The sequence below is a fragment of the Saccopteryx leptura genome, chromosome 9, assembly GCF_036850995.1.
Source record: "Saccopteryx leptura isolate mSacLep1 chromosome 9, mSacLep1_pri_phased_curated, whole genome shotgun sequence".
In the NCBI taxonomy this organism is placed as follows: domain Eukaryota; kingdom Metazoa; phylum Chordata; class Mammalia; order Chiroptera; family Emballonuridae; genus Saccopteryx; species Saccopteryx leptura.
Window position 1 is genome coordinate 30,336,768 of NC_089511.1, and position 15,808 is coordinate 30,352,575.

At 45.3% G+C, this 15,808-nt stretch overlaps 1 protein-coding gene across 1 annotated transcript in view; it reads left to right on the forward strand.

The window, feature by feature from the left end:
- The first annotated feature begins 2,188 nt into the window (after positions 1-2,188).
- Positions 2,189-15,808, forward strand: part of BCO1 (beta-carotene oxygenase 1) — a 38,577-nt gene continuing 24,957 nt past the window's right edge. The window contains exons 1-3 of the mRNA XM_066349348.1: positions 2,189-2,394; positions 5,348-5,476; positions 14,440-14,569. Coding sequence (XP_066205445.1) covers positions 2,331-2,394; positions 5,348-5,476; positions 14,440-14,569 — 323 coding nt within the window. The 5' untranslated portion in view covers positions 2,189-2,330. The remainder of the gene's footprint in view (positions 2,395-5,347; positions 5,477-14,439; positions 14,570-15,808) is intronic.

Here is a 15,808-nt window from a genome sequence, read left to right on the forward strand (position 1 = left end):
TTCTGAATATACAAAATGGGCAAGAAAGGAGAACACAGTCATGTTTTCACTTATAATTTTAATATCATCCTCCCAACCAACTCTGCAACATAGGTATTGCCATCCTGTTTTGCAGAGTTAAGTGAGGTTCAGAGGGATCATGTGACAATGGTCTCAGAGTTTTTAAATCTCAGGACTGAGATCCCAACCCAGGCCTTCTAACCTCCAAGCCCTGAGCTCTTTTTTTCTGCACCAGAGCTGCTGCCCCTGGTGGTGTGATTTTTTTTTCCCTGAGCCCTCAGTGTATGCCAGACATTCTCATTTAATCCTCACAAGGACGCGACTTTCACAACCTAGGAATAAATAACCCTGACATGGACACACATGTTTAGACCAGATAGCAAAATAAGCTGGCAAGTTGTTATGGGACTTAATGGAAAATGTAGGTCAAAGGGAAGTGCCTTCTGAGAGAATGGGGAAGACTAGGGCAATAACAATGATTCTTAACTGTTTGGGGCCAGGTGCTTTTGCTTAGACCCTTGATCTACATAAGGGGTCCCCAAACTTTTTACATAGGTGGCCAGTTCACTGTACCTCAGACCATTGGAGGGCCGCCACATACAGTACTCCTCTCACTGACCACCAATGAAAGAGGTGTCCCTTCTGGAAGTGCGGCTGGGAGCCAGATAAATGGCCTCAGGGGGGGCCGCATGCAGCCCGTGGGCCGAAGTTTGGGGACGCCTGATGGATTTTGATATCATTCTGCCCCCATTTTACAGAAAAGGAAATAGAGGTTTGTGGGACAGCTGTGTTAGGCTTGCTCACTGGTTTACCGGCTGCAAGCACTTTGCCTGATTAGTGTGTGAGCATGTGGCTGCACCACGTGTGTATGGACTATGTAAGGTTATGGGTGCTTGCACTCGGGGGATTGCAGATGGCAGATTGCCTTCCCACCATTGTGAGGGGCCATTCTTGCTGTTTCTTTGCCTGAGAAGTGGTTTCCCCTGCCTGTGTGCTTGTCCACTGTGTGAGACTCTATTAAATGGAATGGCCCAGTGCTTTCTGGCTCTGCAGTTTCTCTACCGTCTGCCCGAATCCAATGTGGACCCGCCTGGCCTTGGCACCAGCATTACAAGGCTCAAAGAGGATAAGACACACAGAAAAGGGAGGCATGTGAATCTAGTCTCAACACAAGTGTGTAGCATCTTCTGGACCTGGGCTTCTCAGTGTCTGCTGCCCACATTAGAATCGTCTAGAGACGTTTTAAGGACATTAGATGGCTGGGCTCCATTTTCAGGGATTCTGAGTCGGGGGGTCTGGAGTGGGGCCCAGCCAGGTGAATGGAACGTGCAGCCAGATCGGAGCACAGACTGCTGCTGTCAGGACTGAGCTCTGAGCTCCTGGAATGTGGTCTCAGCCCAGACCTGACAAGAATGAGACTCAGCAGTTGCACTATCCCCTGTTCTTACTCTACCAAGAGAGGGAATGGCTGGTTCTTTCTTTAAGCAGCATGAGTTAAGATGAGTTAGTTCATCATTCATCACCCAACATCCAAAGCAACTGAATATGGATTTTCAGCAAGGGCGTCACATCAAGATGCACAAAAATAAGGGGACCCTAAAATCAAATTCAGGCATTGTTTCTCCCTCTTGATAGGCCAGGAAGTTGAGCTGAAGTATTTTATGTTTACTTCTCCAAAAGAGAAATATGAATTAAGTTGCTCTTTCCATATGATTTTTTGGGGAGTTGGGGGTGGGGTAGGAGGCTCAGGGACCTTTATTTAAAACAAAACAAAACTCCTTGCCCATGTCTGCAGAACTTCACATGATGTGCAGCAGGAATTCACCACAGATCAACAGGCTCTTGGCGCCCCTAACTCCACATGTCTATTTTTTTCTTCTTCAAGACAATGAGTTCTCATCATTGACTCCATCTCTGTTGGTCCTGACAGTCTCTCTTCTGATTATAAAGCACCCCCTGGTTGGATTGTTCCAGACAGTAACATACCAAAGCAGAATGCACTGTGAAATTGTCTTTCTAATCTAAACCCAGCAAGAAACTAGCTTTTTTTTTTTTTTTTTGAACTGGAAAGAAAGAGAGACAATGAGAGGATTAAGGATTAACTAGAACACATGGCTGGGGAATTGACCTCTGACCCAGGTACAGCTTTCCCCTGGAATGTGAAGAGATCCCAGCCCAACAGAAAAAAGCAGAGGCGGAAACAGGAGGCACCAGAGGGAAGCTGCAGGAGGGAATGGAGGGAAGGAAAGGAGGAGCCCAGGAGCCGTTGCCTTAACACAGAACAGAGCAGCGTCTGTTCTCTGTCAATTCGACTCTCGCTTGGCCCGGCAATGGATGTACTGTTTGGCAGAAATAAGAAAGAACAGCTAGAGCCTGTGAGGGCCAAAGTGACAGGTGAGCGTTTTGTATATTGATTGGATCCTCTTTTAGATTTAGATGTATGTCGTTTTTTTCTTGCTTATTGTAAATTATTTTGGGGAAATCTGGAAACCAGTATGTGGGAGAAAATGACTCATAATCCAGACATTCTCTGTGAAAATCTCAGTGTGCTTTTATATATTATAACTCAGTTTTTAAGAAGAAAGAGTCCTCACTATTCCCAGTAGAAAAGTTCTGAGAATGCTGCATTTGGCATATACATATATAACAGGATTATTCTGCAAAATGTGGCTCATTCCAACTGGGTGTGATATTTGTGCATCCTGAATTAATTTCAAACTGGTACAAGGAGTAGGGGTGAGTTCCCACTCCTGCAGGTGCTCACTGGAGGGTGTGCAGAAGCTGATGTGATTTCCTCTCAGGTACCACAGGTGGTTTGGGCATGCGAGTACTGCCGAGCCAGTGTTCTTCTGCAGGAATGTTCCTCCGCGGCTTTGTGTATCCTTTATTTCCCTGGATTTCTCCTCTTCCACATGGCCACTTTGACCTTTTGTTGCCACCTTGCTTAGACTCGACAGGGCAATGACTGGGTCTGAACTCTCAGGTCTTCAGCTGGGGGCTTGCTCGGTGCTCTGAGACCAGCGTGTGGGTCAGCTCAGGCTCATGGGCAGGTTCACCTTTAGAGAGACGGACCAGATGTTCTTCACAAGGAGAGGACAACAGTGAGCATTCTTTGTGAGCAAAGTCAGATGGGATCTTTTCAGCTGAGAAATTGCCTTGGAAGTAGCATAGCGCTCAGGAAATTGTTCTTGTTATGTATCTGTGGCATTAACTCTATGTTGTGATGCATATCTCCCTGCTTTGCTTCACCTGCTCCTTCTTCTTTGTTCTGCGTCTCTGAGAATAGTCCCCACATTCACTTAGCTGCCCAAGGTAAGAGACTTGGCTGGCATTTTAATTCTCTCCTCGCCTTTCCCCCGTATTTCGTCCACCTCTGAGTCCTGTCAGTTCTATGTCCTCCAAGTCCCTTTGCTCCATCGTTTCTCTCCGTCCCCACTGCTGCCACGCTGGTCTTCTCTCTGGTCTTCCGGCCTCCCCGTGGCTCTTCCTCCTGTCCACACTCCACACCACAGCCAGAGACAACTTTTGAAACCCCAAATCTGAGCATATTTTTTTGATATGACATGTCCAGAAGAGGCAGACCCTTAGAGACAGCAAGAAGATTAGTGGTTGCCAGGAGGTGGGGCTGGGAAATGGGGAGTGGCTGCTGATGAAAGGGGACAGAGCTTCTTTCGGGGGTGATGGAAAAATGTTCTGGAATTAGAGTGGTGACGGTCGCACAACATTGTGAATATATAATTTATACTAGAAACCCCTGAATTGTACACTTTAAAATGGTAGAGTTTGTTATGTGAATTTTCTCAATTTAGTTTTTAAAAATCCCCCCCCCCCCCAATCTGATCCTATTGTTCCCTATTATAACTGTCAAACGCATCGGTCTTGTTGACCTTTGTCACTTGGTCCTTGCTTAACTCTCTAGCCTCAATACTTACGATGTTCTCACTCAAAAATTACAGCCCAGGCCCTGGTCAGATAGCTCAGTTGGTTAGACCGGTCAGAGCACATAAAAGAATTCATCAATGAATGCATAAATAAGTGGAACAACAAATCAAGGTTTCTTTCTCCCCTCTCTCCCGTTCCGTCCTCTCTAAAATAGACGAAAATTAAAAATAAATTACAGTCCAGTCTCACTAAACAGCTGGCATATCTCCTGGTCTTGAACTGGTCTTTGATCTCTTGGTTTGGGTTCCTCCAGAGATAAACATTTAAGTGTAAGTAGTTTATTTGGGACTCAATCCAATAAACACTGGGGAGGAAGCCAAGAGGTATTGTCAAGACAGTGACCACTGGGAGCCATGGGAACTAAATCCTCTGGGCATAATATAAAACTTGCCTCACATTGTCCCCGCTCAGGGCAAGGACACGGTGGCATTTGACCGCCAGCTCCCTACCCGTTGATGTGTGAGAGCAGCTTCCAGGGACATTAACTCTCTCAGGTGCTTCCACTTGTCGGGCATGTGGGCAGAACAGGTCCCAGGGTGAGAAGAAAGCCCTCAGGCAGAGAGTCGCAGGTATGTGCAGAAAGCAGCCTCCAGGGAGAGGTGGGTGCCAAGGGGAGGTGGGCAAGGTACCAAGTGTCTGCTACAGCACCCTATCTTTAGAGTCGTGCTGTCCAATAGAATATAATGCGTGTCACGTGTGCAATTTTAAACTTTCTAATAACCACATTCAGAAAAGTAAAAAACAAAAACAAAAACAGGTGAAATTAATTTTAGTACTATATTTTATTTACCACACCAAATGTATCAAAAATATGATCGCTTTAATATGTAATCAATATTTTTTTAAATGCTAATGAAATGTTTTATACTTTTCTTTATAGTTTTTGAAACCCAGTGTATATTTTACACTTAGAGCAGATGTCAGTTTGGACTAGCCACATTTTAAGTGCTCAATTGCCATATGGGGCTGGTGGCTACCTTACTGGACAGTCCAGCTCTAGAATGTTCTTTCCTCATGCCTTTGTGAGGCAAGTACCCACTTGCCATCAAGACTCATCCAAGTCACCTCCTCCTGCCCAGGAAGCTGTCCTCACCCTTCTGCACTCCCTTCATCCTGAGGTGAGGTTGTTCCACAGGCCGCTGCCAAGTCTGTTGATTCTTCTGTCTCCGTCTCTCTCTGGACAGTGAGCAACTTAAGGACAGGGATGGTGCCTGTTCATCCTGGTTACCTCAGTGCTAGCACCACGCCAGGCACGTGGTGTGCTTCCTGGCAAAGCCTGTAGGTAAATAAATGGATGTAGTGAGCGGTATGGAGGCGATGGCCTCACTTCCTTCCCGTGGCCATTTCTTCTAGCTTTTTTATTTAGACACAGAAACTGGAAACTAAACATCCTTTCTCTTAACAGGGAAGATTCCAACATGGCTGCAGGGAATCCTGCTTCGCAATGGGCCTGGGATGCATACAGTAGGAGAGACCAGATACAACCACTGGTTTGATGGCCTCGCCTTGCTCCACAGCTTCACAATCAGAGATGGTAAAAGCACCATATTAGTTTGCTGTTGCTGCTCTAACAAACAACCATGAATTTAATAGCAAACAATATAAACTTTTTTTTTTTTATAGTTTTGGAAGTCAGGAGTCTAAAGTGGTTTTCACTGAGCTAAAATCAGGATGTTGGCAGGGATGCAGTCTTTCTGATGGCTCTAGGTGATAATCTGTTTTCTTGCTTTATCTAGCTTTTAGAAGCTGTCTTTATTCCTTGGCTTGTGGCCCCATCTTCATCTTCAAAGCCAGCTTTCTCTCCTTTTTCTTTTTCTGTCTCTATCTCTCTGCTTCTATAATCACTTCTCCTCCTTTAACTCTAACCTTCCTATCTCTCTCTAATAAGGACCTTTGTGATTACATTGGGCCTAACCAGATAATCCAGGATAATCTTCCTTCTCAAGGTCCTTAAGTTAGTCATACCTATAAACCAGGGGTCGGGAACCTATGGCTCACGAGCCAGATGTGACTCTTTTGATGGCTGCATCTGGCTTGCAGACAAATATTTAATAAAAATAATAATAACGTTAAAAATATAAAACATTCTCATGTATTACAATCCATTCATTTCTACTGCTCATGTTCATGGTTGTGGGTGGCTGGAGCCAATCACAGCTGTCCTCTGGGACAACACCAAATTTTTATTGGATAATGCCTAACATACACAAGTCGTTGTGAGGTCAGGAAGTAAACTTCCCTCCTTTTAATCAAGTAGTCAGCTAGCTAATTGCAGAAATCCTTTTGATGAAGAAGATGGCTAAAAGAAAAAAAGATGAGGAGTATCGTACTTTTCAGCAGGAATGGACAGAGGAATTTGCCTTTGTGAAGAGAGCAGGTTCTGCAGTGTGTGTAATATGCAATGATAAAATTGCATCAATGAAACAGTCAAATATAAAGCAGCACTTCGACACATGCCATACTACATTTGCATAGAAATATCCAGCGGGGGACAGCAGGAAGAAAGCATGTCAAGAGCTACTGTGTGCAGAGTGCAAGCTAGTCAGCAGCAACACCTAGTTCGGACCCAACAAGGTGACCGGAATTCGGCTAGCTTTGCTGGTGCTTTAGCAATTGTGAGAAACGGAAAGCCATTCACAGATGGGGAGTATGCCAAAACATTCATGCTTGATGTTGCCAATGAACTTTTTGACGACTTTTTGGATAAAGACAAGATAATCAAATGAATAAAAGACATGCCTCTGTCAGCAAGAACTATTCACAATCATACCATCATGATGGCAAATCAAATTGAGGCAACACAAGTGAAGGACATAAATGCAGCACCATTCTTTTCTCTCGCTTTGGATGAGTCAACAGACATAACCCATTTATCTCAGTTCAGCGTGATTGCAAGGTATGCTGTTGGTGACACACTATGTGAGGAAAGTCTTACTGTTTTGCCTATGAAAGAGACAACAAGAGGGGAGGATTTATTCAAGTCTTTCACTGAGTTTGCTAAAGAAAAATATCTACCGATAGATAAACTTATTTCAGTGTGTACTGATGGTGCTCCATGCATGGTGGGGAAAAACAGGATTCATAGAGCTTCTTTGTGAACATGAAAAGAGACCCATCCTGAGTTTTCACTGTATCCTACATCAGGAGGCGCTTTGTAATCAGATGTGTAGCGAGCAGCTTGGTGAGGTGATGTTGCTGGTCATTCGGGTGGTCAACTTTATTGTTGCCCGAGCTTTAAATGATCACCAGTTTAAAATACTGCTGGATGAAGTTGGGAATAATTATCCTGGTCTGCTTCTGCACAGCAATGTGCATTGGTTGTCAAGAGGGAAGGTGCTCAGCTGTTTCGCGACTTGTCTGAGCGAAATCCGGACTTTTCTTGAAATGAAAAACGTTGAGCATCCTGAGTTAGCTAAGACTGAATGGCTCCTGAAGTTCTACTATCTCATGGACATGACTGAACATCTGAAACAGATCAATGTGAAAATGCAAGACATTGGAAATACAGTCTTATCCCTTCAACAAGCAGTGTTTGCATTTGAAAACAAGCTGGAACTCCTTATCGCTGACATTGAAACAGGTCGTTTACTACACTTTGAAAAACTGGGAGAGTTTAAAGATGTATGCACAGCAAGTGACCCTGCTCAACAACTTGATCTCCAGCAGCTAACGGGCTTCACATCTAATCTCCTGCAGTCATTCAAAGAGCACTTTGGAGAATTTTGTGAGCACACTTGTCTTTTTAAGTTCATCACCCATCACGAGTGAGCAGTGGACAGCCCTGACCTGAGTTACACTCAGTGTCTCTGTCAGAGATTTTGAGCTATAAGCTGCTGACCTGAAGGCCTCAGACATGTGGGTGAATAAGTTCAAGTCACTGAATGAAGATTTGGAAAGACTTGCACAATAGCAAGCAGAGTTGGCGAGCAAACACAAGTGGGGAGAAATGAAAAAACTTCAACCCACGGACCAACTGATTGTCAAAACTTGGAATACGCTTCCCGTCACATACCACACACTGCAGTGTATGAATACTGCTGTACTGACAATGTTTGGCTCTACATATGCATGTGAGCAGTCTTTCTCATATCTAAAGAATATTAAGACCAACCTATGATCACGTTTACAGATGGAAGTCGCAACGCCTGCATGAAGCTTAACCTCACCATGTATCAACCAGACTACAAAGCCATCAGCAAAACCATGCAGCACCAGAAGTCACATTAATGGTAAGAAGTACTTTATTCATCATTGGTTAGCAACAGGATAACAACATTATTAAAAAGAATTCAGAGGCCCTGGCCGGTTGGCTCAGTGGTAGAGCATCGGCCTGGCGTGCAGGAGTCCCAGGTTCAATTCCCAGCCAGGGCACACAGGAGAAGTGCCCATCTGCTTCTCCACCCCTCCCCCTCTCCTTCCTCTCTGTCTCTCTCTTCCCCTCCCGCAGCCAAGGCTCCATTGGAGCAGAGTTGGCCCGGGCAATGAGGATGGCTCTATGGCCTCTGCCTCAGGCGCTAGAATGGCTCTGGTTGCAACAGAACGTCGCCCTGATGGGCGGAGCATCGCCCCCTGGTGGGCATGCTGGGTGGATCCCGGTCGGGCGCATGCGGGAGTCTGTCTGACTGTCTCCGTTTCCAGCTTCAGAAAAATAGAAAAAAAAAAAAAATTCAGAGACTTATTGTACTTTAAAAGTGTTGGTCTTACATAAAATGCTCACATTTACTTGTATTTAGTGTTAAACGTATTGTATGGCTCTCACGGAATTACATTTTAAAATAAGTGGCATTCGTGGCTCTCTCAGCCAAAAAGGTTCCCGACCCCTGCTATAAACTCTCTTTTGCCCTGTCAGGTAACATATTCACAGCTTCCGGGAATTAGCACATGAACATCTTGGGGAGGCGATTATTCAGCCCACCATAAACATAAACCTTTCTAGGAAGGTGGCCAGGGTTCGTTTTCAAAGAGTTCAACTTGCAAAATAATATGTATTCTCAAAAGGTGGGCAAAAACAAGTGACCTGGCCGGTTGGCTCAGCGGTAGAGCGTCAGCCTGGCGTGCGGGGGACCCGGGTTCGATTCCCGGCCAGGGCACATAGGAGAAGCGCCCATTTGCTTCTCCACCCCCCCTCCTTCCTCTCTGTCTCTCTCTTCCCCTCCCGCAGCCAAGGCTCCATTGGAGCAAAGATGGCCCGGGCGCTGGGGATGGCTCCTTGGCCTCTGCCCCAGGCACTAGAGTGGCTCTGGTCACGGCAGAGCGACGCCCCGGAGGGGCAGAGCATCGCCCCTGGTGGGCATGCCGGGTGGATCCCGGTCGGGCGCATGCGGGAGTCTGTCTGACTGTCTCTCCCCATTTCCAGCTTCAGAAAAATACACACACACAAAAAAACAAGTGGAAGATTATAGGCTTTGGAATCAAACACCCAGCAAATCAAAATAGGGTGAGTGCAGAGCACAAAGAACAAAGCCAAGCGTATAGCTCGCCAGGCATAGGACAGCTGTGTCACCCAAGCAATACATTCAATAGTTCTCCCTGAGTGGACAATGAATATAGAGCAGAAAGTAGGAAGTGCCACAAATAAGGCAAAATTCTGAATTCAGGGGACTGCATCAAGAAGCGGATTGTAAACTCTCTGCTGTTGGCCCTTGGGCTGGTTTGTCACAACAGCAGGAACTGAGTTCTCAGAAAGGTCCAGAATGGACCACTTTCCCTAGCCTCATCCGTAAAAAGAGCTGAGGATTCCCAGAGAACTATTGTGATAATTAGAAGTACAGATGTCTAGGAAGGGGCCTGACACCTGCGAGATGCTCAGTAGATTAAAAACCACCATCGTTGTTGCTGGCTTTAAATCCCAGCTTCACCATGTTAGCTAATATGCACCTAAGCTGTGTGACCTTGGCCAAGTTACTGACCCTCTCTGTGTCTCAGTCTCCCATCTGTAAAATGGAGCTATATCAGTAGCATATCTCATAAAGTTGCTGTGGAATTTAAAGGAGTTAATACGTGTAAGGGGTGTTATATAATGTCTGCCACGTAATACGCACGTGCTAAGTAAACATTAACTATTATTTTTGCATACTATTATTTCTTTCAAGCCACTCAGCGGTTATTTTCTGAGTTCAGACTCTATGCCAGTGAGTTGCTCAGACGTTTCAGGAAAGGAGCTACCATGTGTGAAAACCATGAGCTCTGTTGGCAAAAACTTGGAGATTTTACTGAGCCTCAGCTACAGAGTGAGCGGTTCCATATTTCCTGACAGCCCTAAGCCTTAGCAAGTTCCTCCTTTTCTAGGCAGACAGCACCGATGATTCGGGGGGAAGTAAAAGTTGCTCCAGAGGAGGTGCATGGAAGGCGGCTTCCTTTCTGCGAGGCCCTGCTTCACCAGGCTACCGGGTCCTTTGTGGCCATTTCTGGTGCTCACATAAACGCTGCGTGGAAGGTGTTCTGGCCCCCTCTTTGCAGATGCAGAAATGGAAACTTTAGAGGGGTTGAGTGACTTCTCCAGGGTTACTAGAGTAGGGCTGAGATCTCTACTTGTGTTGTCTGGAGTTTAAGTTTGCAGCAGATGCCCCCATCCTCACCCCAGCATGCACACGCGCACACACACATACACACACACACACACACCCCAACTACCTGAGAAATAGCAGGTTGCCTAAGTGACCCCTCAAAGCTTAGCCAGAAGTAGCTCTGACATGCTTCCATAGAGACCCCCAGGGACAAGGGAACTAGCAGGGAATGACCAAGCCATAGCTGTCGTATGGAAGCATGGGATAAACAGGCATATGACCAAAGTTATCCCATGCTGTTTAGAATTTCTAAAGCTTCTAGTAGGTTTTCAAACTAAAAAGTCATTGTCAAGGGTAAGTAGCTATTTTGTATCTTTTTATGAGAAAGGCAGGCAGGCGTGACCACAAGAAGAGATACAGAGAGGCTCAGGAAAACAAAGGTTGTTCTAGTTACAAGTCCCAGGGACAGGAGGCATAGCACATCACAGGAGGCCACATGTAACACACCAGGGTGGTCAGGAGCCAGAAGACAAGAGCGGGGGAATAAGCCATGGTTTTGGTTGGAATTTTGAGGGAAAGGTAAGACAGGGCAGGGTAAACAGTTTAGGATTGGCTTGTATGAATAATTTCGATAGGCTTTGGGCTATAGTGGTGGCCTTCTGTTACCTGGCACCTAGCTCTGAAATGGTTAAGGCAGAGGAATATTCCCTCCTGGGGTGTATGGATCAGATAGAGAAGGTCTGGCTCTGAGCTGGTTTTCATATCAAAGATATAAGAACTGGCTAGTCCAGGGAGGGACAGTCTGTCCCCAACTAGAAAGTTTTTTAAGATGTCAGATCATCATAGTACACAGGAAATTAAAAAAAAAAAAAAATATATATATATATATATACACATATATATATATATATACACACATATATATATAAATACAGTAGCGTAAAAGACTCACTTCTATTCATAATCTGGAACTGGCTGAAAAGTGGGTAGTATGGAGAGTACAGCCAGTGACTCACCCTGCTGCTGTCCTCTCCCGACCATGGGCATGTGTTGAAGGTGCATGCCCCACTCGGCTTTGCAGTGATCAGTTTTGCCATTCTCCAGCTTACAGTGGGAGACCCCGGAGTTCAGGATCCCTATTCAAACTGTTGTATCTTCATCACTTAACACACGAGCCTGGTCCAGGGGGGCACTTTGAAACTCTTTATGGAGTTGAAGTGACACAAGCAAAGTAATGATAGTTTTGGTAGAAGGAGGCAATACTACCCCAACCCATCTCTCCAGTACTCACTACAGGACGTGCTTGCTGACCACTGGCCTAAGTGCTTCATGCTCATTTACACCTCAGCCCTCATTGTAGTTCCAGAAGTAGGTACCACTGTTACTATCTCAGTTTTACAGATGAGAGTAAGGCCCAGGGAGGCCAAAGGACTTGTCCAAATGCACACAGCTGGGATGTGGTGGCGGTCATATATAGACCCAATAGTCTCTAAGTCCAGAATCCCGAGTTTGAATGATTATGTAATTCTGCCTCTATTTCCCCGTCCTGCCAGCTTCCATCTCTCCCCATCTCCCAGCCCAATTCTCTTGAGGCTGCCAGGTTGTCAATGTTGGCGTGGCACAGCCTGGCCTCATCTCTTCTCTCCTCTAGAACTCTTAATGACTCCTCATCGTCGAAGAGCAGAAATAGAAACCCAAGAGGTTAAGTACTACTAATACATGATTCAAGAGGGCATGCACAGGGGAGGCAGGGTTCTTGGATTTGCAGAGAATATAAATTCAGTGTTTCTCAAAAGGTGGTTTGTGAACTTCTTACATTAGAATCCCCCCCTGGGATGCTAATTCAGGCTGCAAATCCTAACACACATGCGTGTGGGAATTGAGTAAATCATAATCTTTAAAAGTAGGGACAGAGCATCTGTGTTTCTAACACATTTCCCAGATGACCCTGTGCACACTGAGGTTTGGAAAAAACTCCACTGAGGCCCTCCGATCTGGCTGCCCAGTCCCACCCAAAGCCAAGCTTATCAGGGTCCTGTGAGATGGGGCTCAGACTTCGTAATTTTTTAAAAGCACCAGGTCATACTAATACACAGCCAGCATGGAGAACCTGTGTTAGTGCCACACCAAGAAAACTTGGAAGCAAGAAAGCAAAAAGACAGAAAAAGGGCCTGTGGCCATCAGCAGAGGCCAGAGAAGTGATGCTTTAAAAATCTAACAAAGAGGCCCTGGCCGTTTGGCTCAGTGGTAGAGCGTCGGCCTAGCGTGCAGGAATCCTGGGTTCAATTCCCGGCCAGGGCACACAGGAGAAGCGCCCATCTGCTTCTCCACCCTTCCCCCTCTCCTTCCTCTCTGTCTCTCTCTTCCCCTCCTGCAGCCAAGGCTCCATTGGAGCAAAGTTTGCCTGGGCGCTGAGGATGGCTCTGTGGCCTCTGCCTCAGGCACTAGAATGGCTCTGATTGCGGCAGAGCGGCGCCCCAGATGGGCAGAGCATCGCCTCCTGGTGGGCATGCCGGATGGATCCCGGTCTGGCGCATGCGGGAGTCTGTCTGACTGCCTCCCTGTTTCCAGCTTCGGAAAAATACAAAAAAAAAAAAAATCTAACAAAGAGTTGAACAAAAGGGGCAGAGTAGAACAGAGGAGCCGGGTGAACGGTGTACAGGAGAGCTCTTTACTGCAAGCCTAAGATGATTTCAATATAAAGCTTTTTTATAAAGCAGGCATAGAGGTGCATGAACCCAGGTCTCCCTCAGCAATGTATTCAATAATTTCCTAATTAGAGGCCAAGCTATTGTCCCATGAGGATGTGAACATGTGAATTCCAAGAGCCAGAGTTGCCAAGATTTACAGACAGAAGAGCTTTTGAGAATTTAGCCTTTCCAAATTATTTTTAATTGTTATATTTCCAAAGTAGCCTTTTGGAAAGTTAGCTTTAAAAAAGTGTGTATGCGTGTGTGTGTGTGTGTGTGTGTGTGTGTGTGTGTGTGTGTGTGTGTGTGTTAGAACCTGCACACATCTATTCATACATACATAAGTATATGTGTGTATGTGTTTGTGTGTAAATATACATAGCCACCCCCTTCCCCCCAAACCAAACCCAGTTCTAGGAGGTTCCAGGCAGGAATCTGTTTGTGTTCCTTTTGAAGGAAAGTGGCTAACTGGACTCTCCCAGGAGCAGGGTGGTGGGGAATGTGGGGTAGCTCCTCTAACCTCAGCCTCAAAGTCAAGTGTCAGTCTTGGGCAATTCCAGAGATGCATTTTGCAGAGGCTCCAAGTTGCTCCATGCTCTGGGGCTGGCTTTTTATAGGAAATGGGCCTCCTGTCTACAACCAGCCTGGGCTGGTTGTTTACACTGCAAGTGAACAGAATTCAACATTTTAAGTAAAGCACCCCAGGGCCTGCAGCACCTTACCTAGAGCCTGTGGGTGGTGACCCTCAGAGAGAATGGCCGGGAAAGAACAGCCAGCTCCAGGGGAGACCAGGGTATCCCTAGAGCAGGTTTTGTTTAGCAGTTGGCTGAAGACCAGTGTGTGAACTTCACCAACCCCTAGGTGATTCTTCCGGCCTCTAGGATTGTATTGAACAATCCAGAATTGCAGCAGCCATCAATTAGCAATGTGTGGCAACAGCCCCAAACCTTGCCCTCTCTACTCTACATCTCAATAGCATATGTAGCTTTTATTGAGCAACTGCTATGTGCTAGGTGCTTTACAGGCCTTAAATGCCACAGCAGCTCTGTAAGAAAGGTATCATGATCCTCATGTCACAATGGAGGGGATCAAGCCTGCATGTGACACAAGGTCAAGTGCATGGCTGGTAGATGATGGAGCAAGGATCCATACCCATGTAGAGATTTGAATCTCCTCAGGGGTGAGCTCATGCCTGTCCTGCTCACCCCAGTATCCCCTAGTAAAACCCCTGGCATAACTGAAATGGATGTTAAAACCCTGTAACGGGTCAGCCTGGGCTGATTCTACTTCTTCTCTTTCAGGTGAAGTCTATTACAGGAGCAAATACCTGAGAAGTGACGCCTACAATGCCAATATCGAGGCAAACAGGATTGTAGTGTCAGAGTTTGGAACAATGGTCTATCCAGACCCCTGCAAAAACATATTTTCCAAGTAACTGTTCATTTTTAATCTGGTCATGCTTTTTGATATCCTTGCTGGTCAAAACAACTAGGTATTTTCTCCTCTGATCTTTGTCTCTAGGGTGGATGAAAACTTCACATGACTAGCCTTTGCCGATATACACTATGTGTTCATGAGTGACATGAATGTGACGTAAGTTCTTGATCAATCATAGCAAGAGAGGCAAAGAGCATCTGACAGATTATTAGGTATTCTCCCACACACTGGTGGAAGAGCAATTTGGAATTATCTATCAAAATTACAAACGCATATTCCCTTCAGTCTAGAGGTATATTTCTTCATGCTGAAATGGCAAAAATGTACAAGGTTAGTCATGGCTGCATTATTTGTTATAATGAAGAACTGAAAATAACCCAAATGCTCATCAACAGAGGAGTGATTAAATAAGTAACAGTAAAACTACACACAAAAACACCAAGAAGAAATAAAAAGGAAAAAGGATGTTGTTTATGTACCAAATGGAAGGATTTCCAAAATATATTAAGTAACATAAAAAACCAGGGTATATAAAGAGCAAATAATAGGCTATATTTTGTGTAAAAAGGCAGGAGGAAATCTAGACTTATTTTTGCTTGTACGTGCATAAAGAAACTCTGGAAGGATGTGTAGAGGAGGTGGGAAACTGACAAATGGGAGAATAGGCTAGGGGAAGATTTCTAGTTGTATACATTTTTAATCATCTGGTTATGATGTGTGTGAATGTATTACTTATTTGACAAATTGTTGGCCATTGAATCGGGCCTGCTGTCAGTATCTCCTTCCGGACACTCTTTTAATATAGAATTGTTATGAAATATGTTAGGGGTGGACTGGCCCAGAGACAGAAGATTGCTTCTGCTTTTCCACAACTGCTCTGCACTCACATTTGCAGAAGGGGGGTGAGCCAGTGAGGAAAAGCGGAAGGAAGGAAATGAGTCTAAAACCACAGTCTTTAGGACATATTTGCTGTTACATCAGTTGCCAATAGAGGGAGCACTAACAAATACACAGATCTAGATTTTTTTTTCCCTGCTTTGAGTTTGCCTTCTGATCGAATTAGTTATGAGTCTTAACTCAAAACTAGTTTGCTTTCCTTTTTAAAAAACTCGTTTCCTGGACAAATTTGAGGTAATGAATGTGGACTCACATTCCTGCCAAAAGCAAGAATTAGTTGTTTTGCTAGGCTTTGGAGCCATTACGGGTACATGTATGATTTCTGTAGAGCTTCTT